The following is a 26,388-nucleotide window of genomic DNA, read 5'->3' as shown; positions in this document are numbered from 1 at the left end:
GGGAAGATCCCACATGCCGCGGAGCAGCTAAGCCCGTGAGCCACGAGTACTGAGCCTGCGCGTCTGGAGCCTGTGCCCCGCAGCGGGAGGGGCCGCGATGGTGAAAAGCCCGCGCACCGCGATGAAGAGCGGTCCCCGCGCCGCGATGAAGAGTGGCCCCCACTTGCCGCAGCTGGAGAAAGCCCTCGCACGAACCGAAGACCCAGCACAGCCAAAAATAAAATAAATAAATAAAGACAAATGATTTGGAAGCAACACAAAAAAAAAAAAAAAAAAAAAGATCACATAAAGGAATAATATTACTAGATTTTCTACGTAAAATTAAAAGCCATATTACAAAACAAAACTTTAAAAATCAAAGACATAAAAAAACCGTAATAAAAGTTAATGCATATGACTAACACGTGTGACAAAGGGTTATTATCTTTAATATAGAAAAGAACTCTTTCAAGTGAATATGGAATATTAACTATCCCAAGAGAAAAGTGGTCAAAGAACATGTGCAGTTAATACTAACACAAAAATCAGTAAACAGATTGCAAAGTACTTAACCTCAGAAGTAATCAAATAAGTGAAAATTGTTATATGATATCAGTCATATTAGCAAAGATTAAAAGCAGTGATGGTGTTCAGTGTTAGTGAGGGGAAAGGAAAGTGGGCATTCTCATATACTGTTGGACTTATGTTCCTGAAGACAATTTGGAACCGTGTGTCAAAAATCTTGATATTTGTATCTTTTCAGTTAGCAAATCTGTGCCTCTGGTGATGATCCTTAAGAAGCAGGTAGAAAACGGTTCAAAGATACATGAAGATAAATGTTTATTGTAGTATCAGTAATAGTATTAGGCAAACTTGTATAGTACCATAGGAGACTGCTTAAACTATGGACCTAAACAATGGAATACTACTCAGTCATGAAAAGTAAAGATACAAAACTGTACTTAGTGCCTTAGAATACCTTTTACAATATATTAAGTGGGAGAGGAGAAAACAGATTTCAAAGTGGTAGGGACATATTCTAATTTATTTGGTTTTTAAGGTTTATATGCATATTTTTACATGAGGAAAAGTTTGGAAGTATGAATGCCAAAATGTTAATTTTACTGACCTCTGGATATGAGACTTAATATGATTTAAAGTTTATTTCTTAAGTCTGTTTTTTTTTCCCATTCACCATTTATTGAGCTAGTGCTGTGACTAGCCATTGTATTTTGTAAAATGATAAAATATAATTTATACAGTAAAAATTTGATGTTGTTTTAGGGAGGTAATTACAACTTAGAGATATTTCCATTAAATGATTGAAATAATGTCTTGGTCATTAAAGTGGTATGTTCAGTTATTCATTTATTTGCAACACTTTATTCATGAAAAGTACAGAATAAAATGAGACATTAGTGTAATGTGCTGAAGCAGCCCAAAATGATCCTAATAAGAGAAATTATTTTCATTCATATGAAACATAAGCCATCTCTATCTAACATAGTCTTTCTTCACGTGGAGAGATGTTGATTGCCTGGTCTACACTGCTTTGTATTTAAATCAGAAATAAGGTTCTCATAGGTTCATTGTGAAAAGAATGGGTTTTTAATGGTGAGTAGCCACAGTTGCATATTTTTAATTTCTTAATTTCAGGCAACTACAAGAACAGCAACGACAAAAGGAGCTGGAGCGGGAAAGGCTGGAGAGAGAAAGAATGGAAAGGGAGAGATTGGAGAGGGAGAGGTTAGAAAGGGAAAGGCTGGAGAGGGAACGACTAGAACAGGAGCAGCTGGAGAGAGAGAGACAAGAAAGGGAACGTCAGGATCGTCTGGAGCGGGAGAGACAAGAGCGGGAGAGGCTGGAGAGACTGGACCGGGAGAGGCAAGAAAGAGAGCGGCAAGAGCAGCTAGAAAGGGAGCAGCTGGAATGGGAGCGAGAGCGAAGAATGCCAAATGCCGGTAAGAAGTTTACAGATTGTTCCGTGTTCCTGATGTCTTGAGCTTGGATGGCGATGGCATTTTGTGTATTCGTGTATTAGAAGGAATATTTCACATTTGAGGTGCTTGGGAGTAAGCAATACGATTTGAAATTAGAACAAATATGTGGCTGTTGCTACTTTAACATTTTCTTTTTATTTCTCTCTATTGCTTTTATTGCTTGGAGACTTAAAGAAAGCTCCAGGAAATTTTTATTCTGGTATTCTAATTCTTCTAACTCCCTATAAATTGGCTATAAAGTGTTAAGTGTGTTTTTATGGGAAATTTTTATATTAGATGAATTTGGAATATATTTCCCTTCTGAAAGTGCTTGAATTGTCTTGAATACCGGAGCATTCCAGAAATTTGATTGTACTCTAAAGTTTTTGAAGGAGGAATTAAAAACAGTAGGTTAAAAAGTATCCTCTCTAGAGCTGACTAGTAATTTAAATATATGCAAGTATTGTGAAAAATTAGTAAAAATTACTAAATCTGATGGAATTTTATTGAAAGACCTAAGGGTTAAGATATGACTAAAAATTTGAGGTATTTTGGCATTCATTAAAATTAACATTTATTATAGGATTTAAGAATTATTATTTTATTCCATGTGGCCTATATCTAAAGTTTCAACGTGGGTTGATTAAATACTGGTTGATTGGTTTGTTTTTTGAGTTCATTCATTTGCTTTTGATTGCCTAATTGTTTTCTGGGGTTATGGCCAACAAAACAAAACTTTTCCACAAATAAACATTGAATTTGGGGGTTTCTAGCCCTTTATGATAAACTTTTTGCTAGTTTCTCTCTTTATTATTTTTTTTAAAAAAAACAACTAAGCTTACTCTTCTTTGTGGTCTTATTCATGTAATGTTAATGTCCTTTTAGTGGACGAAATAATGAAAATTAAGACTACGATCTTTTTCTTGTAAAGAATAAGCTAATCAGTTTAATTTATCAGTCAACTTGTTAGAGTAAAAGAAAACTTGTCCTCTTTTGGGTCTCAAAATGTATTTATAAGCTAAGACATTTTGGGGTGAAATTAGTTATTTGCCCATGTGCTTATTCTCTGGTACTAACTGTAGTCTACATTTGTACATTTTGTCTGAATGCTGGTTTTGTGGCTTTACTAGCTCCCTTTTTCTCTCTCCTTTTTTATCCTGTCTTTCGCCGCTGCTTCCCACCTCTGTCCAGCTCCATCCTCCGACAGCTCCCTGTTTCATGTTCCACTTCCTGAGTGTGCCAGTTGCCAGCCTCCTTCAGCACCTCCTCCATCATATGCTAAAGTCATCTCAGCTCCAGTGTCAGAGGCCACTCCTGATTACGCTGTAGTGACCGCTTTGCCACCCACTTCCACACCCCCTACACCACCTCTTCGACACTCCGCGACACGTTTTGCAACATCTCTAGGTTCAGCCTTCCACCCTGTTCTTCCCCATTACGCTACAGTTCCTCGTCCTCTGAACAAAAACTCTCGACCTTCTTCTCCTGTGAACACACCCTCTCCTCAACCTCCAGCTACGAAGCCCTGTGCCTGGTCTACTTCCAGTTTCTCGCCCCTCCCTCCGTCTCCTCCAGTAATGATTAGCAGCCCCCCAGGCAGAGCTACTGGTCCAAGGCCCGTCCTCCCCGGTTGCGTTTCTTCTCCTGTGCCCCAGAGGCCTCCATCACCAGCGGCCCCCAGCGGGCTGCTCGACTCTGTCACGTGTCCAGTGTCTCCACCGCCTACCTCAGGGCCAGCAGCGCTGCCACCGCCTTCCCTCGCACCACTCTCACACTGTGGATCTCAAGCCTCTCCTCCTCCAAGCACCCCTGTTGCCTCAACTCCCTCATCCAAGCCTAGTGTTCTCCCTTCTCCCTCTGCAGCTGCCCCTGCCTCTGTGGAGACTCCTCTAACCCCTGTGCTGGGAGACTCCTCTGCTTCTGAGCCAGGCTCGCAGGCAGCCTCTCAGCCGGCCGAGACTCCAGCCCAGCAGGGTAAGGCTTCCGTTATTGCCACTAACAGCTAATCACTTGGAAATGTTACCCGTCCACAGCTCTCATTGCCTAGAAGAATGGGGAGGATGGTTTTGAAAAAGGCGAAGGTGGGTTCTTTTCTGTTGGATTAATTGCATTTGGAGGATCAGTATGAGGGGTTTCCATATTGAACTAGATTTGGGTATCTTCTGCAGTGTCATAGTCAGAAGTGTTATTCAGTATTTAAGGGCCTCTGTATGTTTCTTTTCATTTTCGCTAGGAAAACATTACTTGATACATTAATCCACACAATAAATATATTGATATAATCAAACTTGTCTTCCTTTAATTTCTGGGAAACACAGAGATTATATTTAGTGCCCAACTGTAGTCGTCAGACCTGTCATCCAGGAGTCTCCTCTGGGACAGTTCTGATCTTGGACCCTATTTCGTTTTGGCCTCTCCTGTACGTATTGGGCTTCTTATATCAGACTTCCAGGGATGGGTGCCACCCTAAGCCCTGGGGAGCAGCCCAACTTTGCACAAAGGGTGGAGAGAATGGCAGGTTTGATATGTGCCCCAAAGGGTTCCATGGTCCAAAATTCCAAGAAGTAGCAGGCTGAAGGGATAGTTGGGAGAGGATAACATCCTCTACAGTTATCCCCCCACTCCCCATGCCTGAACTTTGCTGTCACAGTGACAGGGGAGGGGGGATGTAATCTAAGTATGGATTATTTGTAAGTAGAGAAGGACCTGGTTCTATAAGTAAATAAGAAGATGCTTAACCCGCTCCCTTTTAAAACAGGATTTAGCGAGGATTACAGGAAGGAATGTGACAAATTTGTACTTACAAAGGAACGGTGTTATAGTCTGGATTTAAAACATTTATTAAAAAAAAAATCTTACTTCTTAAGGGCTTGTTATTGCTGTGTGTATATTTTTCATGTTGACTTACTGAATTTGCTTAAAGGTTGAGTCACAACTCTAGTAGGTGCAGTTCAGTATCATTGTGAAAGTGATTCTGGAGCAAGAGAGACACAGTTAGCCTGACAGAGTCCAAAGGCCCACCTCCTGTATCCTCAGAGCTCTGATGACCCCTCATGCAGCCCATCACTATATTCTTCCAACAATTTATGATTCCAGCTTGTGTAACTGTTCAAAGTTAGCAGTTTCAAAAAACTTACCACCCAGTTTGCAGATAACATTTTATTTGTCCTAAAATACCCCTTTAAGCCTTAAGGAAGGGGGAGGACCTACAGGGTCAGTCTCCTGGTTCTTGTTCTTGCCCACTCCTTTGTGATTTTACAAGATCTGGACATTGCTCTCTTAACTCCTGTCTTCTGTACTTCAAATTCTATGTCTCCTAATTATTTCTGATAGTTGTTTTGAGGTTTTACTTTGTTCTAGTAGATTCCTTTACTTCAATGATTCTCAATTCTCTTTATACATTGCTTTTAAATGTGGAATATTTTTGATATATTGAAGCCTGGGACCCACCCTTCTTTCATGTTCTCAATTCAGCCACTTTGGAAAGCAAGTAACTATATGCTTTCACTGTCGTAGAATTTATTGTCTCAACTCTTAAGGTTTACCCAGATTATTTTGGTCTGTTATTTTGAACAGCACTAACTGCCATCCTATACATTCATTTGTCTTTTCAGGGATGCTGCCTCTGTCCCACATTTTATAAGCATTTATTTTGTTTATTTACCAAATGCCCGTGAGCAAAAAAAGAAACTAATTTAGACGATCTGTTGCAAAGTTCTATTAATAAAGCTCTAACAGTAAAAGGAGTAGTTATACACTTTGGCCTTAATTTTTAGTATTTTTTTAATACTGATTTGGATGTTAAATATTATGATAAATTAAACTCATTAATTTGTATTAAATGTTCAAGTCAAGTTAATTTAGCATGTCATTCTACATGCTTTTCCTCCTAAGATAGTGTCACTTAGCTCTGTTGTTGATGGTCTTAACGTTTCTTTCTCTCAGGCATTGTCTTGGGACCACCTGCACCTCCACCCCCTCCTCCACTCCCACCAGGTCCTGCCCAGGCATCAGCCATACTTCCTCCTCCCCCAGGACCCCCTCCACCCCCTCCACTTCCGTCCTCAGGGCCCCCGCCTCCACCTCCTCCACCACCTCTTCCCAATCAAGTGCCCCCTCCTCCCCCGCCACCTCCTGCTCCTCCCCTCCCTGCATCTGGATTTTTTTCGGGATCCATGTCTGAAGACAATCGCCCTTTAACTGGACTTGCAGCTGCAATTGCTGGAGCAAAACTTAGAAAAGTGTCACGGGTAAATGCATTTCCTAATTAATTGTATTTTTTATGTTATGTCTTATTCTGTCTCAGTATCTAAAACATTGAATTTATTGTATTCTGATTTTATGAACCCTATGTTACTAACTTCATTGACTAAAAAACATGTGAAATAACTTAAACTTAATTAAAGTTGCAAGAATAATAGAGTTTCTGTAGCATTCACCACTTAACATTTTACCATATTTGCTTTATTATTCTTTGTGTATATTTCCTTCTGCATAAACAGACACACACACACTCTCTCTTTTTGTCTGAATTGAGAATAAATCAGAGACACCTTGCCCCTATTTCCCTAAATACTTAAATATGTATTTTGTAAGAACAAGGACATTCACCTACATGACCACAGCATGATTATCAAAATCAGGAAATTCAAGCGATACAATACTATAATCTACAAATCTATTCAAGTTTCATCTGTTGTCCAATAATGTCTTTTATGGCAATTTTTTTTCTACTCCAAGATCACCTATTATATTTTGTTGTAATGTCTCTTTACTTTTAATCTGTAACATTTCCTCAATCTCCTCATTCATGATATTGACAATTTTGAGGAAAACAATATAATTATTTTGTAGATCATCCTTCAGTTTGGTTTATCTGATATTTCCCTAAGATTTGATTTGAGTTATGCATTTTGGGGGGCAGGTTTTACTACCAACGTAATATGTCCTTTTCAATGTATTACACAAGGGGACATGTGATAGCATTTTATCCCATTATTGGTGATGTTAGCTTTGATAAAACTTAACTGATATATAAAATTACTCCATTGGTCCTTAAAGTTTAAAAAATAATATCTAGGTGTTTTTATTGAAATTAATGCTGATATATCCTTCTGTTTTGAATGTAATATATTAATAAACATAGGATTGTCCCACATAGGAGTTTAATATGTATGTATATTCTCATTAAGATGGAGGATGCCTCTTTCCCAAGCGGAGGGAATACCATTGGTGTGAATGCGGCCTCATCTAAAACAGATACGGGTCGTGGAAATGGACCCCTTCCGTTAGGGGGCAGTGGTTTAATGGAAGAAATGAGTGCCCTGCTGGCCAGGAGGTGAGTGAGAAATTATATGGATGTGTCCAGAATTGAGAGGATTTTGTTACTTTTATTCTAAGTATAATTTAACTAGATGCAGTTCTTCCCTTTTGGCATAGTTTTACACTAAGTTACCTGATGTTCTTTTTAAAAAATTGATTTACCTTCTTTCTAGGAGAAGAATTGCTGAAAAGGGATCAACAATAGAAACAGAACAAAAAGAGGACAAAAATGTAAGTTAATAAAAATAGTCTACTACATGGAGACTTCTCTGGCGGTCTAGTGGTTAAGACTTTGTGCTTCTACTGCAGGGCCGCGGGTTCGATCCCTGGTTGGGGAACTAGGATCCCACATGCTGCATGGTGCAGGCAAAAAATAAATAAGTAAAAATAAAAATAGTCTACTACACCTGAAAATGTGAAATTCAAGTATAGCTCATTCAGGAAATTGTGTCAAAGATTAGTTTGAACTTAATTAATTTCAACTAACAATTGTTTCTTTTTAACTCTTCAGATACTAAAAATGGCATTATTTATAAATTTTTAATGGCATTCTTACTTAGTAAAATGGGTTGAATGTGTGGAGTTGGGGGAAAAGCACTGAAATTCTCACCTTTAGAGTTTAATTCTGTACCCAAGCCTACCATTGAAGGAGTGAATGACCTTTTACTAGGTTTTTTAAATCTCTTAGAGTCTCAGTTTCCTTGCATTTATAAATTTATTTATTTATTTTATTATTTATTTTTGGCTGCGTTGGGTCTTCGTTGCTGCACGCGGGCTTTCTCTAGTTGCGGCGAGCGGGGGCTACTCTTCGTTGCGGTGCGCGGGCTTTTCATTGCAGTGGCTTCTCTTGTTGTGGAGCACGGGCTCTAGGCGCGCGGGCTTCAGTAGTTGCGGCTCGCGGGCTCTAGAGCGCAGGCTCAGTAGTTGTGGCGCACGGGCTTAGTTGCTCCGCTGCATGTGGGATCTTCCCCGGCCAGGGCTCGGATCTCTGTCCCCTGCATTAGCAGGCGGATTCTTAACCATTACATCACCAGGGAAGTCCAGTTTCCTTGCATTTAAAATGAAGGAATTAGAGTAAATCACGGTTTTCAAATGTTTCCCCTAGGAGCCCTGTGGTTATTAGCTGTGCCCCCCTCTCTAGTTCAGGAGAGCAGACTCTTCTTTATTTGTTTTATATATTAGTGTTTAACAGTATAATTGTTTTCCCTGCTGCATTTGGCCTTCTTTGATGCCATTCAGATCTCTCTCTCATATCTGGCTTAGTCACATTGGCGAGCACAGCTCTCAATGAGGACGCGTGAGGAAAGGAGCCATGGGGAGTGGCAGGGGGTGGGCGCAGGGGTGGAGGTGCTAGGATAAGAAGAAGGTCTAAACTAGTGTAGAAGGGAGAAAAGATTGATGAAGGGAAAAGTGGGAAATGGCAGAAAGTATGAAACACCAAATGTCTACAACAGGTTTCTAGAAGATGTGGTATTATTAATATGTATTTCTGTATATTTAGGAAGATTCAGAGCCTGTAAGTTCTAAGGCCTCTTCAACAAGTACACCTGGTAAGTTCGAGATATATTTTAATCTTTATGAACTTTCTGTAAATATCAACACTCCTCAATTAAAAATTTCCCATTTCCCCATGTTTGGATAAAGTGACTGCTTAGTTACTAAAACGTTCAAGTTCTTTGTTCACACTTGAGAGCACTGACTTTTTCCTCTACCTTTTGTGACCCCAGAAGCAGCTGTTAATTTCTTTCCGATACTGGGAGATCTATTAAAATCCAAAGTTTTTTTCTGATGACTCTTTCTCTGAAAATCATGATTTTTGCACATTCTATGTATATTATTGTTAATGACTTGAAGTTATTCACTTAAACAAGGAAAAATATGTTATCCATATGAAAGGGAAATATTTTTAGTCATTGATTCTTAAAGGTAAGGATTATGTGAGCATGTAGCTAGCATTGAAGTCTATCTCAAAACATTCTCCCATTGAATCGTCATTTTAGCCATTCATTTGCATAATATTGATAATCAAGGAAATAAAGCTTCTAATTTGTAAGGCTTAAAAAATTTTAAACAACAAGGATTTAGTGTATAGCACAGGGAACTATATTGTAATAATCTGTAATGGAAAGGAATATATCTGTGTGTGTATAGCTGAGTCACTTTGCTGTACACCTGAAACTAACACAATATTATAAATCAACTATATACTTCAACTAAAAAAATAATAGAAAAAAATCTCCTTAAAACTTTTGGGAAATGTTCTTGAATTCAGTAAAATTTCTGACATTGAGAAGTCTTGGGCATAGAATATATTACTTAGAATATTAACAAAATACATTTCACTGGAGGTACTTAATGATAACTATATCCGTATTTAGAATATGAGATTGTTACATTGTACATGTCATTTCTTCATATTTGACTAAAGGCTAAGCACTAGACTGTTCATCTCCTTACCTAATTTGGCATGAAGTGACATAAGTAAATTTGATGAGTTTGATGAATTAATATCTAGAATGAGCCATAAGAATCCATTATAGGGAATTGTCTTTAACCACTCATTCTCATTATTGAATAGTGACTCTTCAGAGGTCTGATTGCTGTATTATAATTAATATTGTGACTGTGAATAAGTTTTCCTCTGAATAGGACTCAAATCAGTTTATGTTATCTTCATTAAAAATTCTCTGGTTTGTGACTTATTTTACCTTTATCTTCTATAAGCCAAAATCAAAATACATGCTGTTATTAAAACCATAGATGTTTTAGAATTCAACTATAATTTGGGGTCACAGAAACTTCTAGAATTTGAAAAGAGCTATGAACCCTCTCCCAGGGAGGGAAGAATCATATTTTTATACAAAATTGGTCACCATTGCAAAATATTCGTGAATTCCCTGAGGGTTATCTATGGACTCCAGTTAAGAACTCCTTATCTAATATATATCCCCTTATTTAAAATATGGAAAACTGAAGCATGGATTTTGCATGTGTTTTTGTGTGTGTGTTTGCACATGTGTGCCATGTTTATAAAATTAAGGATTCATTCAGCAGGTCTGGAGGCTTCTTTTTTTTCACTTGTTTCAGTCAAAAAAAATTTTTTTTCCCCTAATGGCCACGTGTCAGACACTTGACAGGCCAAAGACAAGTGAAAGATAAAGTCACCCTAAGCACAAGAAATCCATGGTTCAGCTGGGATGATGAGATACACACAAGTGAAAAGTTCATCTTTTACGACCACATGTTGAATATTAAGTAATGTGTCAAAGAGGGAGGAGATTGTATAGTTTGGAGTCACCTGGGTCGTCTTTGTAGGAAAAAAAATGACATTTTACCCTGCCTTAAAGAGTATTTACCTTAGCTGAAAGTAGAGGAAGGGGTGCTGTTTCAGGAAGTGGGTACGGCATGGGCAGAGATGGGGCGTTGGAGCTGGAAGAGACTAGGAAATATCAGGTAGACTTGCCTGACTAGGATGGAGGGTTCCTTTTGAGGAGTATTGGGGGAGAAAGTTTGGAATAGCAAGTTAGAAGTAAAATGTTGAAAGCTTTTTATGAAAAGATCAGGAGTTCAGACTTCATCCTGCAAAGCATTGAGTTGACAATCAACTGAAACTGTTCTAGGAACATTAAAATTGCAGTTGTGAGCAGAGTGACGTAGAAATCAGGGGGGACCAAGATAGGGAAACTGGTGCCAGTGAGGATTTGGTGTGTTTCCAAAGACCCGGTGAAGGCAGCCCAGCCTCTGTCCTTCCTCCTGAGACCGACCGGGAGCCCCCCTCAGAGGGAACACGGCCTCACTATCTGCAGAGCCAAACTGAACTGCTCTTCCTCAAAACCAGATGCGCTCTCTGAAGATTAAAAGATAGTTCTGGTTTGGCTGATTGAGAAAGGACGTCAGCCAACTGTTAAATGGTAGCAACTGCTACATCTTAATCATGTTGGAATTATTTCTTCATCTCTTTGCCTGCCTCTTCTTTAGTGACAGTGTCCTAATGGCTATTCTCTGCCTGTCCAGTTGTCCTTCAGGATTTCCCTCTTTTCCCCTCCTCTGGCAGATGTCTCTTGGATGTGTTTCTGGTTCTGTCTGTCGTGGACCTCCTCATCTGATTATCTGATGTCCCCTGGCTCACTCTGTGGTGGTCAATGAGAGAGCGTGTTAGCTGTTAGAATACAGATGGAGGAGTCACCATTGATTGATTGACAGGGAGTAAAGCAAGATGAATGATGACTTTGTTTCACACCTAGGTGACTGAATGCAACAGAAATCCAGAACAAAAGCAGTGTTTCAGAGTTTGAGTTGAGAGTTTAAGTTTAGTTTTACATATGTGCAGTTTGAAAAGAGGACAAGCTACCTCAGTAAGAATGTGCATAGGCCAGTTGAGGGGCTACATTGGAACTCAGACCAGTTTTTTTAGCTAAAACTCTGCACAACTTGTATGTAGACTTGATTCTCATGCGGCCCAGATTCATCCTTCCATGACAAGCTTCCACTCCAGATTTCACCCGGTCATCCAGTGAGGCCAGTGATGGCATCAGCGAGGCAGCCCAGATTAGAAAAACGGTTCAAAGCACAATCAACTAAAAGCTCAGAGGGAACTTTATTTAACTGGAGTTGTCTGCTAAGTCCCAAGAATTGGATTGGTTGTTTGATAATCAAGGAAGTACAATACAGTCGGATGATTCTGAAATATATTTTGAGTTTGAATTTTTTCGCAAGAGGACTGTTTGAATTTAGATTAAATATTGAAGTACATGAACACATTAAAGATTCTTTTTATTCGTTTTACCATTGGCACTAAAAATAGTTTAAAAGAGTATAGTTAATACTGTCCCATTCTAATAAATTTAAACTATCCTTATTAATTTAAAATAATTTTCACAATTCCATTCTAATTAATTAAAATTGTCGTACCCTTAATCTTATTGTCCTATCTTTATTAGAGAAACTTCTTACCATCTGGTGTTTAAAATCATTGTATTTTAGATTTAACAATCTAAGTTCTTCCTAGGGAAACTTGTCACACTTATTAATTTCTTCTCATTTTGGGGTCTGAAATGGTACAAATTAGAAACCTAACTCTGGGAGCATATAGGATATTTAATAACTTACGTTCTTTTATTTTTAAAGAACCGACAAGAAAACCTTGGGAAAGAGCAAGTACTATGAATGGCAGCAAGTCACCTGTTATTTCCAGGTATCAATTTTTTTCCTAAGTTTTATTTTAGAATTGTACCTGAAAAGGAATCTTCATTTTTATTGTAGAAAAAATTCGAATGGTAGATCTGAAATTGTACAAAGGAGCAAATAAAACATCTGTAATCCTACTGCTGTTGGACGACCACTAAGCCCCACTGTATTTTTATTAGTAATTGTCTAAATTCTACCCTGTGTTTATTATTGTCACCCAGGTTGTCTGAAATTTTAAGATAGCTTTATTCCTTCCAATTTTTTTATTTTGAAAAATTTCAGAACTGCAGAAAAGTTGAAAGAATAGTATAGCAAATGTCTGTGTACCCGTCACTTAGATTCACCAGTTATTAACATTTTGCTAGCATTGGCTTGAACTCATATCTACACATCCACACTTTCTTCTCTCTGAATAGGTGGAAGGCAGTTTGCAAATATGTGCTGCTTCGGCCTGAATACTTTAGCATTTTTATTAAGAAACAGGACATTCTCCTGTATAACCTCAATACCATTATCCCTGTCAATAAACAACATTGAACTTTTGAAAGAAACTTATGTTTTAAACTGAAAAGCAGCTGGAGAGAAAAAGCTACAATGTTTAAGAGAGAGTAAAATAAAACCTAAAATTTTGAATTTATAAAGTAGAAAGATTTATTTTTCAGTTGAAACTTCTGATTATAATCGAGTTAGAAAAGATAATGCTCAGAAACAAGACTGGTTAATTCATGTTTCTACAAGTGGCTTTGTATGCATGATCAAGCAAATTCAGTATTTCTTAGCCAGGCATACTTTACTGTCATAGCTAACTTTATATCATAGGTCTTTAAACATAGATGAAGCTTTTTCTTGGTTTATGAGACAATTTAAAGGACTCATATTTTTTCCAGAGAAAGGTATGTATCTAGAGACTAAAAGGTTTTTTCGCCTTTCCTTTCTGAGCTATTTGCCTTATTTTTGCCTCATAAAAAGTAAACTTGAGTCTAATTATAGAAACCTAATAAAGAAAAATGCAAGAATAGATCTTATATTGTCACAAGTCTGTTGTGTGTTAGCTTCAATCTAAGTTTGGATTTGTTTTTTGTGTGGTTCTTTCTGTTGGTGGGAAGATTTGGTGATGACATAGTTATTTAAGCTCCACAAAGAAACTGGGCCTTTTTGAATGTATAGAAGCTTTCAGTTTCAAGAAACTGGGCCCTTTTTTAATGTATAGAAGCTTTCAGTTTCTAAGTGACTGAAAAATGAATATATTTGATTTTAGGAGAAAATGGCAGAATTGCTTTTGGTGAACATGTTTTTTCAGTAGAGTAGAAAAATTGCACATTTATGTTCTCAAGTACCTAATTGATGTGGCCTTCTAATGCATCTCCAGTAGTTGTTTCAGATTTTCTTCAGTAGCACATTACGAAGCCTCATTTATCCAGTGCATATCAGAACAGAACTGTGACGTGCCGCTTGTCCTTTGTCACTACTTTCATCCCTTCCTCATTGATAGGGATTCTGTAGTGAGCTGGGCTAAAGCTAAACTTAAATTCATGGCAAAGGTCTTATCTTAGAAAGGACATGGAAAAGCTTCTCCAGGTGGAATGTATGTGTTCCTTGATGTGGGTGGGTTCATTTAATGAAGGAAAGAATTTTATTTCAGAGATTTTTCAGACTTCTGGAGGAAGTTTAAATAAGTGCTCTAAGCATCACCATTTAAAAAAATATTTTGTCAAATATGGGTTCTTATATCTAGTAGTGTATTGTAATGATGTTCTAGCTCTGGTAGATAGTTTTCCTCTCTCTTCCCAAAATAGACGTTCCGATTATTTCCTGAGCACTCATATCCCTTTTGATAGATTTGATCCAACCACTGATATGTATGTCTTAAAATTTCACTGCGAGCAGTTTTAAACCATAAAAGATTTTTAAAATATGTTTAAAAGACGAATAACTGTATTGCTTTTCTTCCTAAATTATTTACCCCGTTCCTTCTGAAAGCAAGTATATTGGCCATTTTTTGTTTTTATTTAAGCACACTTTATTCTTGAACAGTACTGAAAATACCCATTTCTCTTCTGAATATCCATGTCAAAATTATGTTAGTGATAAGATGGATTAATATCCTATAATATACATGAGATATTGCATTATGCTATTATTTATTAAATGAAGATGTCAGAATAAAAGCAAGAGTGTTGTAGTTAAAAATGCTGTAAATCATGACTGGAACATAACATTGGAAAGTTTGTGAATTCTTCTTGTGGTTTTTATTAAGAGCTTACAGATCTTGTGTTCAAGATGGAAAAAAAGTTCTTTATGTGCCTCCTAAGAAGAGTTAATTATGTATACTTCAAGCTATAGTGATTTTTATTGTGTTATTTGAGCCCTTAGTTTTATTTATATTCACTCTAATGGAAATGTCTTTGGTTGTGTCTGGTACTTGTTGAATCTTTGTATAGGTAGATTTTACTATGTCTGCAGTCTATAAAAGTAGCTATTGCTTAATGATTTTTAAAAATTCTCTATAATTGTCAAGTAAACAGTGTCCTCATATAACTAGACTCAGTCTCCAAATAATTTTTTTTTAATTGGAAAAAACAATTATTTTAAAGTTAATGGACTCCTTTAGTTCTTCTTCTGTTTGCTATAACTAAAAACCTATAAAACAGTAACATAATGAGAATTAATTTTTAAAGTTCTATTGTATACCCCTTTAAATGGTTTTTCCCCTTCATAGACGGGATTCTCCAAGGAAAAATCAGATTGTTTTTGACAGCAGGTCCTATGATTCATTACACAGGTATCATCCTGATGTGACTTTGTGATTTGAGACTTTGAAATAATATGTTCAGGATAGGGCTGAGCTTTTTCTACATGGATTGGTAATCACCACAAGGGAGAGATGTAGGAAGATCGAGTCTTTCATATTTAGCTGTATTTAGAACACTTTTTTAAAAAATTCTGAGCGATTTTAATGAGAAAAATTAATAGATTAATAGTATTCATTTCCCCACCATCAGTTTATATTTGGATTATGATAAATATAAATGATAAACATATCAGAAATACTAGCGTGGGAATCTAAGGCCTCATATATCTAGAGTATTTGTAGCTTTTGCATTTTATTTTAAAGGCCGTTCTCTTTATGATTATAAGTCAAGGCTTTAAAAAGTTGAATAGAAGATCCTGTACTGTTTGTCACTGGAACACAGGATAGTATTATAGCCACAATTGTGAATAATCTATTATTTGAGGAAAATCTCTATTTCCTACATACTTTGCAGTATATTGAGTATCTTTAACAACCTAACATCTAACATCCTTGAGATTATTTCTTTTCTAGGATGAGTATTATTATACCATTTTTTTAATTAAGAAAACTTAGGATATGAGCCATGTATTTCTTTCTTAATTAAAAAAATTGACAATTTCTTAAAATCCTCAAGTGCTTAAGCCATATTTAGAATTAATTTGGCAGAATAGAGACTTAAACAGTTGTAGTACAGTTATTTTATAGGCAGGTATCTAGAGGCAACACTCTCATTATAAAGTAATAAAAACCTCTGAGAATCCCCCTTTTTTGTTATCAATTATGGTAAAAACCCTTATGTTAGAAATAACTGAGACATACCCATGTTATTATATGCATCTATTTTTGAAAATACACATCAAGTCTACTGGGAGCATGAATTAAATAGTATATGGAGGGGGTGTCTATGGCAGTGAGTAAGGAGTTCTGTAATCAGACTCTGTGTGGCCAAATTGTTATTAGCTACAATTCTTTTCATGCCGTAGATGATTAAAATATTTGGTAAGTTCATTTTGTCAGCCAGTTAAATCTGCATAAAGTGTTTATAATACAATAGTGAAACAGTTTCTCCTGCTTTTTTTGAGATGGTTTAATTGTTTTGACCAAAAGACTTATTTAGAAAATTTGCTAGCACATAGAAAAGTAGCATTTAACAACGAGATTTTCTGTTGTAAATCTTCTCAGTTACCTTGCTGCTTTCATACGTAGTGCCCCCTGGGATAATGTTGATAAGCCTTTTTTGAGAAGTGGTGATTACGTCTTTCCTTCAGTATGAAAAGTTCCCCCCTTTAGTTAATTATCACGGTGGTGGTGGTGGTGGTGGTGGTGGTGGAGGTGGAGGTGGATTGCATGTTAGCATGAGTTAAAGTTTTTAAAAATTGCATGTTTCCACAATTTTCTATTATATAACAATAATTCTTTGCATTGTTTATTAAATATGGATATATTCATAACATACCGCCTGGTTAAGTAGCAGACCGTAGTTATTCACATGAATTTCAGGGATAAGTCTGTAACGTCTTACAAAAAAACCTGACGGAAAAACTCGAACAAACTCTTTGGCCAACTCAGTATAAGTTTAGGAGAAAACAGTTAGCTAGTTTGTACCAGTTAAATGTGAAATGTAAAAGAAAAGCAGAATAAATAATAATTTACTTCTGGAGAGCAGGAATGGACACTATGGGTAAATGAAATGCACAGTATGTCAACCTTTATGAATATTGACTGTATAGACCAGACTCTCCAGAGCACTGTGACTTGCACACTGTGGATCTCAGTACGTCTGAATTGACTGTGGAATTAAGTAGCCTCAGCAAAGTGAAAAAGGTGTATTGTCTCAAGAGGGAAGGAAGTATGTCACGTAAATCTTCTTATCCAACCCAGGGCCTAGCTCAGTGCCTCTTGAATGAGGTTTTCTGAAAGTTATTATTTTTCTTGTTCATATAAACATAGCAGCAGGTATGTAATAAAATTGCTTGACTTCCTTCACAACAATCTTTCAAGTTGTCATATATTTGATATTAAAGCAGATTAACTCAATATTTCATCTTCACAAACAGTGCCTACGGGTTTGAAGTATAAATATGCCTTACAAGAATTATAAGTTTGAAAAAGTTATTATACCTATTGAATCTTGGTTCAAATTACTCTGCAAAGTTGGAAATATATGACCTGACTAATGGTTTTCATTTGCATTGATTTGTGACCCTTAAAGAGTAGCCACTTAGTATATACTAAACCTGAAAATAAAGGACCATCCAATTAAAATTCTGGATTTTCCGCTTAGTATTTTCTCTCATTGCCAGAATTGGAGAGGGGGCCATGACTGACTGACTTGATAAAAATATACCTAATACTTAAGACTTATTTCCTCATGTAAAATTTTTAACAAAAGCTAAACTTTTGAAAGTGCAATAGTAATTGACCATCTGCTTCTGTGTGGCATTCCCCTCCCTTTTCCTTTTAAAAAAATAAAATAAGTTTATGGAAGTAGTTAGATGACAATTCAGATGGCATCTTCATAAAAACTTCATCAGGAAATAGCCACATAGCCAATTGGATATGAATATACTTTTAATTTAATAATCATTTTTCAAATATCCTTATTTGTTTTGATGCTTAAAACGGAATAAAACACATACAAAGAAATCATACTCATTAAATATTTTTTCTCCCTGCATAGAATTTGTAAATTGATATATGTAGAGTGAAATATTCAAGTCTTTATAATTTCCTGTTCATTGGTTTGCCAGATAGTTAGTAGATAATGTACAGTTTCAAAAGGAGAAAACATGATTGTTTTACTTGGGCTGCGATGTTGCAGCTGGCCTCCCGTCTGTCCTGATCACCATGCCACATGTTACCCAGCTACCCTCCTCGTGCCCAGAGAGTGTTGTCCTCTACTGGAGAAGTCTCGTCATCTTATCACCTTTTTCTGATTTCTTTACAAATAACTGATAATACTGAGAAAAGTGATAAATACTTTCATATGTTCTTATCAGTTCTGCAACTATTAGGACAATTAACTTTTTAACTCTTGTTTTAAGCAATGTACTTCAATCTGGTGTTGGGTTGGTAAGTTTGCAATTACTAATGAACTCATTAAATATCCTAAGCGTTATTTACCTGTCCTGAAAATTTCATTTGTACAGACCAAAATCTGCACCCTCGTCACAGCCCAGTGCCAACGGAGTCCAGACGGAGGGACTGGATTATGACAGGCTGAAGCAGGTGGGCGACCAGTGGCAGCTTCCCTTTATTTGTACTTGTTCTTTTTTAAAAATATCCCATGTGCATATACTTGACAGGTTGCGAATGTGTTTGAAAAGAGTATAGAGTAGATATTTTTTACACAAGTTAAACAGTGGCATTCGTACTATGTTATTTTTTTCAAATCCTCATGTTTTGGTTCATAAGTTTGCATAAAGTGCCAGCAGTGGCGGCGGGTAGGGGCAGTGGTTTAATGGTATATTATAAACTTTAAATGTAAGTGAATCGTGTACAATTGCTTAAAAAAAAAAATGGGGTTGCACTTTTCACTTATCATTAGCCAAAATGGACCCACCAAGTCTGGTTTCGGCAAGAATGTGAGGAAAATGGGCACTCTCACCTCACATACTTCTGCTTTCTAGGAAGCAGTTTGGGAAAACAAACCAAAAGCCTTAAAAATACATGATTTACCTTTGAACCCGGCAATTTCACTTTGAAGAATTTATGCTAAGAAAATATGATAGAAGTATGTCACTATACAGTGTGGAGGAGGGCTCTGCAGCTATTAAGGAACCATAACTGAGAATACTGAATAGTGAATTGTGAACACTTGCCCACATTAGGTGAAACAGACAGGTAACCAACAGTATGAACAGTTATGTCAATTTTATAAAAAGGAAAAAGATATTGTTCATATTTTGGATACATATGCATTATATTTAATACCTATATACACAGAAAAAAAATGGAAGGAGTAATAGGTGATTTTGGAACCTTGAACTATCTTATTTCTAGAAGAGGTAAATAATTTTTTTTAAATGGTGGTGTTTAAAAGATTTGAAATGGAAAGCAGGACATCTTAGTAAAACAACTATCAGCTTTGCAGACCTGAGTACAGATGTGCCTGTAGCGAAAAATTTAATCTTTGTCTTCTTACCCTGCACTTCAGGGTAGCCTCTGAAAATCACAGTTGTACAGATCACTGTAACAGGCATTTATTGACTGTCTGGCGGACTTCAGTGCTAAGCATTTGCTAGGTTATTAGCATGACATTGTCTCCTAATCCTCATAGTAGTCAGATAACATAGTGTTTGTACTCAAGTTGTGCACATCTGAGGTTCAGAGAAGTTAAATTTACTCAGTCCCACAGTCAGGATCAGAACCCAGTCTTTCTTCCGAGTCCGCTTTCCCCATTCTATCACTCATTTTTTAAAATGCCAACAAAGTTTGAGTGGGGCTTAAAAAGGGACCAATAATGTTGCAATAATGAGTTCAAAGTAAAAGTTAAATAGGAATTAAAGAGGCAAATACTAACAATTTCAGATCAACCTAATTTTTATCTGCAGAGCTGTTTGAACAGTTCAGTTGAGTTACGTAATTTGAAAAGCATGTGGTCATTGATAATCAAGCCCTTGTTTCCTGTGTGTTAAACATGGCTTTCTTTTCTTGAAAAACATTTTAAAATGGAGCACTTGCACACATTTAAAATATGGTAGGTTCTTGGCAATCTGAAGCAGGGGACTAGAAGAGAGGATAGATTTGATTTTAGGACTGATTTTAAGTTAATTTGAAAAAGGTTATCTGTTAGTCCATATAATAACTTCTGTGCATCAGTTTCCTCATTGGAAAATGGAGGAATTAAACTAATTGATAGTTTTCAACCTTATTTTAAGCGTGAAAAGCTTTTTTAAAAAATGAACCTTAAACACAGAGCAATTTAATTTTACCTGAGGTGTGTGCAGTATTAAAGAAAGTCAAATAATTAGAAATTAACCCTTCCAAAGGATAGCTATTTTTCACCCATTAAAATTGTGTCACCTTATTAGCCCTTTTAGCTTTCATATTACACAGTCTTCATTTTTTAACTAAGGGGTATCTATTATTTCAAATTGAACTTTATAAATAGAGATTTTGCAAAATATGTAAAGATGGATTGGTTTTCATAGAGGAAGGAGGGTCCAGAACATCACTATTAACTAGAACTATAACACGGGCCACATAGTACTTTAAATTTTTAGTAGCCGCATTAAATACAGAGAAACAGGTGGTATTCACTTTAATATATTTTATTTAACCTAATATAGCCAAAATAATATTTCAATATATAATCAGTATTTTTAAATTACTAATGAGTCATTGTACATTACTTTCTTCATACTAAATCTTTGAAATCTGGTGTCTGTTTTACATTTACAATGCATCTCGCTTCAGACTAGCCACGTTTCAAGTGCTCAGTAGCTATGTGTGGCTGGTCCCTGGCTTCTTGGACTGTGCACGTCCAGTGGGATCCAATCCTCTTCCTTCCCCACCTATTAGGGCAGCCCCTGAGGGCCCTCCAGGGGAATCCTAGATTCCTTGAAATTTAGTTTGGCAGCTCTGGTGATTCCTAAGGAGTCCCCATACTTCAGACCAGATGACAGATTTGCCAAGCGCTGATTGTCCAGTTCGCGTGTCTTCTTCCTTGAAACTTCTTTATGTGTTACCTCTTAGACAGCTCCCAGAAGACTAGATTAAAAGCAGAGCCATTACGTTTTCTAGAAATTATCTGAATCATACCTTTCACTGGATGACCAAGTAATTATTTTAGTTTTAGAAAACATTCTGCTTCATATTTTGCTAAGCTAGAATAAGCAAAGATTGGGAAGCAAAGACTATTAAAACAAAATTTTACCAAGGTTAATCTTCTAAGACATAAATTGTGACTCTGGAAACAAAAAAACATACATAATATTTCATACATTCTTAAAATTTTATGTGAGCAAGAATCTTTTTAACAGTTTTTTTTTTCTGTATTTCTGATGTTTTTCTCTTAATATTTTAGGACATTTTAGATGAAATGAGAAAAGAATTAACTAAGCTAAAAGAAGAGCTCATTGATGGTGAGTGTCTAAACAAATTTGCTACCCTTATAGAGTGATGTTCAAGAATAGCCATTTTAAAGAAAATGCAAATAAAGAAATACCCAGTTTATTACTTGAGGGCATAAAACAATTACTTTTCCATATTATCCTGCCCTTTACTTGGTTTAGGATGTCAGGGAGGAGCTCTGTCTCCTTCATATAATGGAAATTATTTGTGAAAATAGGGGTAAGCAAGATTCCTAAGCTTCCGGTGTTGAGTAGTATTAGATGGAAAACTAGGTGAACAAGTCTTTCTCTAGGTTACTTCTATTCATCCATCCCATCCCACTGACCTCTTGTTTTAAGCACCAAAAATCGGTCTTTTCATTTTGTGTACAAAATGGAGAGAATATATAAATATATAGAAATTAGTGTGGTCTTCGTAAAAATAAGAAAAAGATTTCTGCAATGAAAGATGCAAGATCAGTGTGTCTTCTTATTACTGTGAGTTTGAATACAATCGTTAAGATTTCTTAAGAATGAATCACGCATTTATTTTACCTTATCATTATATTTACTTTTAATATTTTTCCTTTTCCTACCCAGCAATCAGGCAGGAACTGAGCAAGTCAAATACTGCATAGAGAATCAAACTAAGGAGAGATAGGACTTTAATCTGGAGAAAGGAAAAGAAAAAAAAACCTACAAAGAAGAACTGTGTTAACAACAAAACCCTTACTTACATCTTGTGAGCTGTAAGAAGAAAATGGAGACAAACAGTCGGAAGGAGGGAAAAACCAACATACTTTGAAAGCCTTCAGACATTACTACTCTGGCGATAAGCTGTTTCCCTCAGTTTTCTGCTTTTCTCTGACCTTTACAACGGGATGGAGGAGAGTCATATAGGAGTTCCTGTATCAGTTATGCAGAAAATACTGAATCCATCAGGCAAGATCACCGTGCATTGAAATACTTTCATGTCAAGAGAAAATCGCACGTTTTCCACAATCCATTGCTAAAATAAAGAGGAAAAAGGCTTGAGAATTTTTTTTCAGAGAATGGTGATGAGGAATTTAGCAAGTTATGCTATTGTATTGTAAATGTTTCTCTCAGGTTTGTCTTCCTATCATATTTGATATTCCGTGAATAATTGAGTTCAGCCCTATGTAGGTTAAGATCATAAAATGTGGAACAAATGAAATTATATGTGCTTTCAAAGGGTGATATTTATAAGAAAGTGTCCTAAAAATGATTTGTTCGGAGTGAGGAATTTTAGAATGATAGGAAGTCTCTCGAGTTTAGCCTTCATGCAATTTTGTAGATTCAAACATAAAATTTGTCCAGAATTTAAAGATTTAGATGCCTTCCTAAATTGTTACAATGCTTTACCAAATCTGTGACTCCTACATAACACAAACCAGTGGTCAAATGTAAAACAGTATATTGTAGATTCACTGTAGGTTTTCAACCTTTTTTAGATTTATGCACGTGGACATTTTTATAATGTAATTACAACCACCACAAAATTAGCTTTTTAAATTGCAGACAGTAATGCATGTCAAACTAATATGTAGTGGCCTTTTCAAGGCCTAGTCCCAGGGAAAACATTTTGTAGAGTATAGGGGAGCGGGAGGAAGGGAAGGAATAATTTTTTATTTAAAGTTAATTTCTGCACTATCTTCGTTCTCAGTTATCTGCATGAATAATAATGAATATTTTGTGACTTTAATTGGTAAATATGTTAACAGCACCAAGTACTTAATCTTTTACATCATGTCTTCAGCTATTTGTATTTTAACTTGAGTAAGTTCAGTGGTCTGAAACATGATTCTGAGCTTCACATGAATTACATCTTAGTGTGGAACTCAAAAGTTCCATCCCTGAATTGGGCAGTTGTTATTACCTAGGCGCCCTGCAGTTATACAGGTGTCCAGGTACACATTCCTGACTACAAAGCTGCTTTTGAACCTTGTTATGTTGAAATACTAGAAAAGTAACAATGATGGCAGGCAGCAATTAAGGTCACAGAAATCATTAGATAAAGGGAAAACAACGAGGGGGGGTCCTGCATAATTTTCTTTTAATAAATAAAGTGAGACTTAGGTGGTGGGAAGAAGGAACTAGATACTCTACTTACCACCGTGTGCGTGCGTGTGTGCGTGTTTGTGTGGGCACTCACGTGTGTGTATGTTATCCACTCCCTTTTCTTTGAAACTTCTAAGATTAAAATAGGGGAGAAATCCTGTATGTTGCAATGATAGAATTTTTTGAAATTTTAGGAAATCACAATTCTCCAGGCTCTCCATCTTGATTTATGCTTGAGTTGTTATGTGCCATATTTGCTTTGAAACCTTTGATTATCAGTAGTTTTACTAAAATTTTGAAGAAATAATCCACTTTCATCTGCTTTCTAGATTTCTTAATCTAAGTTCATAAGACGGAACTTGTTGATAGCATAGTTTTCTAAGCGCCGCAAGTTTGCAGCCATTACCACTTCAAAGAGGTTTGAATGAGGGAATTTTTTTCCCTTGTTAAAATAGTTCCTGTTTCTGTAGAAACTTCATTTTTAGATCTGTGATGGATGAGCTATCATAATTCAAGTATACAGTTCTTTTTTTCTATCAACTCTTCATTGTCATCCAATAGTGAAGACATTAAAGATGCAGCAAGCTTATGAAGTACTACTTTCTAAAAGAAATAGGAGGCATTTTCATCTTTATTGTTGTACTTTTGGTTGTGCAAACACTTTGATGATACAAATGTTTATGTCCCCCATAAATCTGGTCAGAAATCACTTTTGATTTTGTTGATTAAGTTAAACGGTCTATAGTAGGATAGAGTACTGGGTACAAGTGGTCCAAAGTAAGATAAAAGACTCCGGTAAAAATGCTAGATCTTAAAAAAGAAACTGGTTTATGCACTAAACGTTTTGTGCCTTGGTCTAATATTCACATGATGTCTGTGTAAAATGACAAAAAGAACAAGTGTTGAATCACGTTTTATTTCCTGTCATTCTGCATTATCCCAGATTGCTAAATGTGTTCTTTCCAAGAAGTTTGATTGAATTACTGTATACATTTGCTGTCCTATGTGACAGTTTTGTCATTGTTAGAGATTTCAGTAATTAAAATGGGAAACAGAAGCTTTGGTTATTTTCCTTATCGAAACTATGTTCCTTGGGGCCACAATATTATGATGGTTTTCGTGCTCTTGTACATTGGATGTCTTAAGCTGAGTGCAGTTTAGGGGATCCTTTCTAATTACAGGAAGGTACTTCTTTCCTTCAACACTGTGATCTGACCTGTGACAAATCTGTACTATACACTATGTAAATGGCTAACAAGTCAATTGCAAACCAACTGAATGTACAAATCTTAGTGCTGGTGCTGAAATCTCTTCAGAATAGTCATCATGATCTCAAAGTTTGTTTCAAAATTTGCAAGCATCAAGTGTCAATCAAAACTGAAGATGAAACACTAATGAATGTTGAATTCTCATGCTTTAGGTGTACTTCCTTATTAGAGTTTTTGGTTCTCTGCTATTTTTACCGTACTGTTTCATTTAAATTTCCTACATGCTAACTTCGTTTGTGCGATTGAAATAAAATTGCAGTATATACGTGTTGCTTGTTTGTGACACTTAGATAATCTTCTGACATAATCTGTTCTAAAATAAGTTGGATTGAATGTAAAAAAACACTCTTTAAAGTCCATGACTTCACTACTTAAAGTTTACATACCAACACTATTCTTTAAAGATTTCATAAGTCATAAATACTAAGTAAGTAATGTATACAAAGGGAATATGTGATCATGTATCTAGCTACTTTTTGCTTGAAATAGCTGTTGGGTGTTCCCTGTGTGTTCTTATTTTCTCTCGGCCCAGCTTGGTACAGTGTCTTACAGTCAAGAGAGTGATAAATGTTTAAGTTTACTCCATTTTGTTCTACAGCGTAGATACGTTAAACTCATTTATGCAGTTAAAATTTTCCTTTATATAGTTTGCAGTGTAAAGGATATTGTAAGGGCCTTACCAAGTACCGAGTTTTAAATACAGTGAAATCTGTATCTATAGTGTTTGTTTATACAGTAGTGTTTGTTTATATAGTGTTTGTTTATATGTAGTTCTTGCAACCCACATATAAGCAGCAGTACGTTTTATCTGACTCTTACGAAGTACTGATTTTGAGTTCGCTTTAAAATTCTAATGTCTTCATTAGAAATACAACAGTCTTTGTCTTCTTTCTCCTACCGGACCCCAACTTTTCCCTCCCTCATCCTCTCCGCTTCTCATGGACCCCATGTTCCTGCCACTCACTGACGTTTGCAGTCATTACCCAGTCCACAGGTGTAAACATATTAACTGATTTTTTTCTCTCTATCCCATCTCGGGTTCTTGCTTCCCTTCGTGTATAAATCAGAATATTTGTCTACAAACTAAGAGTCACTTCCCATTCAAAAATGAATGAAGTAACAGGTGGTAACCTTTAAAATTTGCCTAGATACAACTTTGTCTCCTAAATTTGTATATACTTCCAGTGCCCTTGTGCAGAATTGGCCTTTAAGTTCTAAGTAGTGTTATCCTTTGAAGCACAGTTTACAAAGGTATGCTACAGGATCTCTGTGATTCCTTTCTGTAGCCATCCTAACTTTATATATAACCCTCTTACCCTTTCAATTCTATCGATTAAGCATAAGAATGACATCATCATATAAAGCATACTGTGTGAAAGAACTCTCTAGGAGCTCTTAATTCCTTTATGAAGCTATTGCATAATGTGCTTTCCTGAAGACATTTACTCCAGCATTCACATTAAAACTCCACACGTGTTCCTGGTAGTACCGTTTTTGTTTTTAATAGATGAATTTGTATGTGTACATCTCCTCAAAGCTCTAAGGGATGAGAAAGGGATCCTGAGAGTATAATGAAATTAGTGATGCTAATACCTCTGACTTTTCACTGAGAAGCCATTTCATATTTAGACTTAGATGTTTCTGAAGTATGCATAAGGAATCTTTGTCAATCTGGGTGAATAGAATTGTCCCAGGTATCTTTGGCTACAAAAAGACACAGTGGAGAA

At 36.2% G+C, this 26,388-nt stretch overlaps 1 protein-coding gene across 12 annotated transcripts in view; it reads left to right on the top strand.

The window, feature by feature from the left end:
• Positions 1-24,932, top strand: part of ENAH (ENAH actin regulator) — a 160,684-nt gene extending 135,752 nt beyond the window's left edge. For 3 of the 12 annotated variants that reach the window (XM_057548423.1, XM_057548414.1, XM_057548434.1), the window contains 11 exons: positions 1,636-1,940; positions 3,150-3,932; positions 5,904-6,208; positions 7,151-7,296; positions 7,454-7,511; positions 8,782-8,830; positions 12,408-12,474; positions 15,187-15,249; positions 18,411-18,489; positions 21,290-21,347; positions 21,915-24,932. In XM_057548423.1, the coding sequence (XP_057404406.1) occupies positions 1,636-1,940; positions 3,150-3,932; positions 5,904-6,208; positions 7,151-7,296; positions 7,454-7,511; positions 8,782-8,830; positions 12,408-12,474; positions 15,187-15,249; positions 18,411-18,489; positions 21,290-21,347; positions 21,915-21,952 (1,951 nt within the window). In that variant the 3' untranslated portion in view covers positions 21,953-24,932. The remainder of the gene's footprint in view (positions 1-1,635; positions 1,941-3,149; positions 3,933-5,903; positions 6,209-7,150; positions 7,297-7,453; positions 7,512-8,781; positions 8,831-12,407; positions 12,475-15,186; positions 15,250-18,410; positions 18,490-21,289; positions 21,348-21,914) is intronic. The other 9 variants (XM_007167212.3, XM_057548459.1, XM_057548439.1 and 6 more) reach the window with 5 other exon arrangements.
• The last annotated feature ends 1,456 nt before the right edge of the window (positions 24,933-26,388 follow it).

This window comes from Balaenoptera acutorostrata, chromosome 1, assembly GCF_949987535.1.
Source record: "Balaenoptera acutorostrata chromosome 1, mBalAcu1.1, whole genome shotgun sequence".
NCBI classification, from domain to species: Eukaryota; Metazoa; Chordata; class Mammalia; order Artiodactyla; family Balaenopteridae; genus Balaenoptera; species Balaenoptera acutorostrata.
The sequence above is the reverse complement of the archived record's forward strand: the minus strand, read 5'-3'. Positions and strand labels throughout refer to the sequence as shown.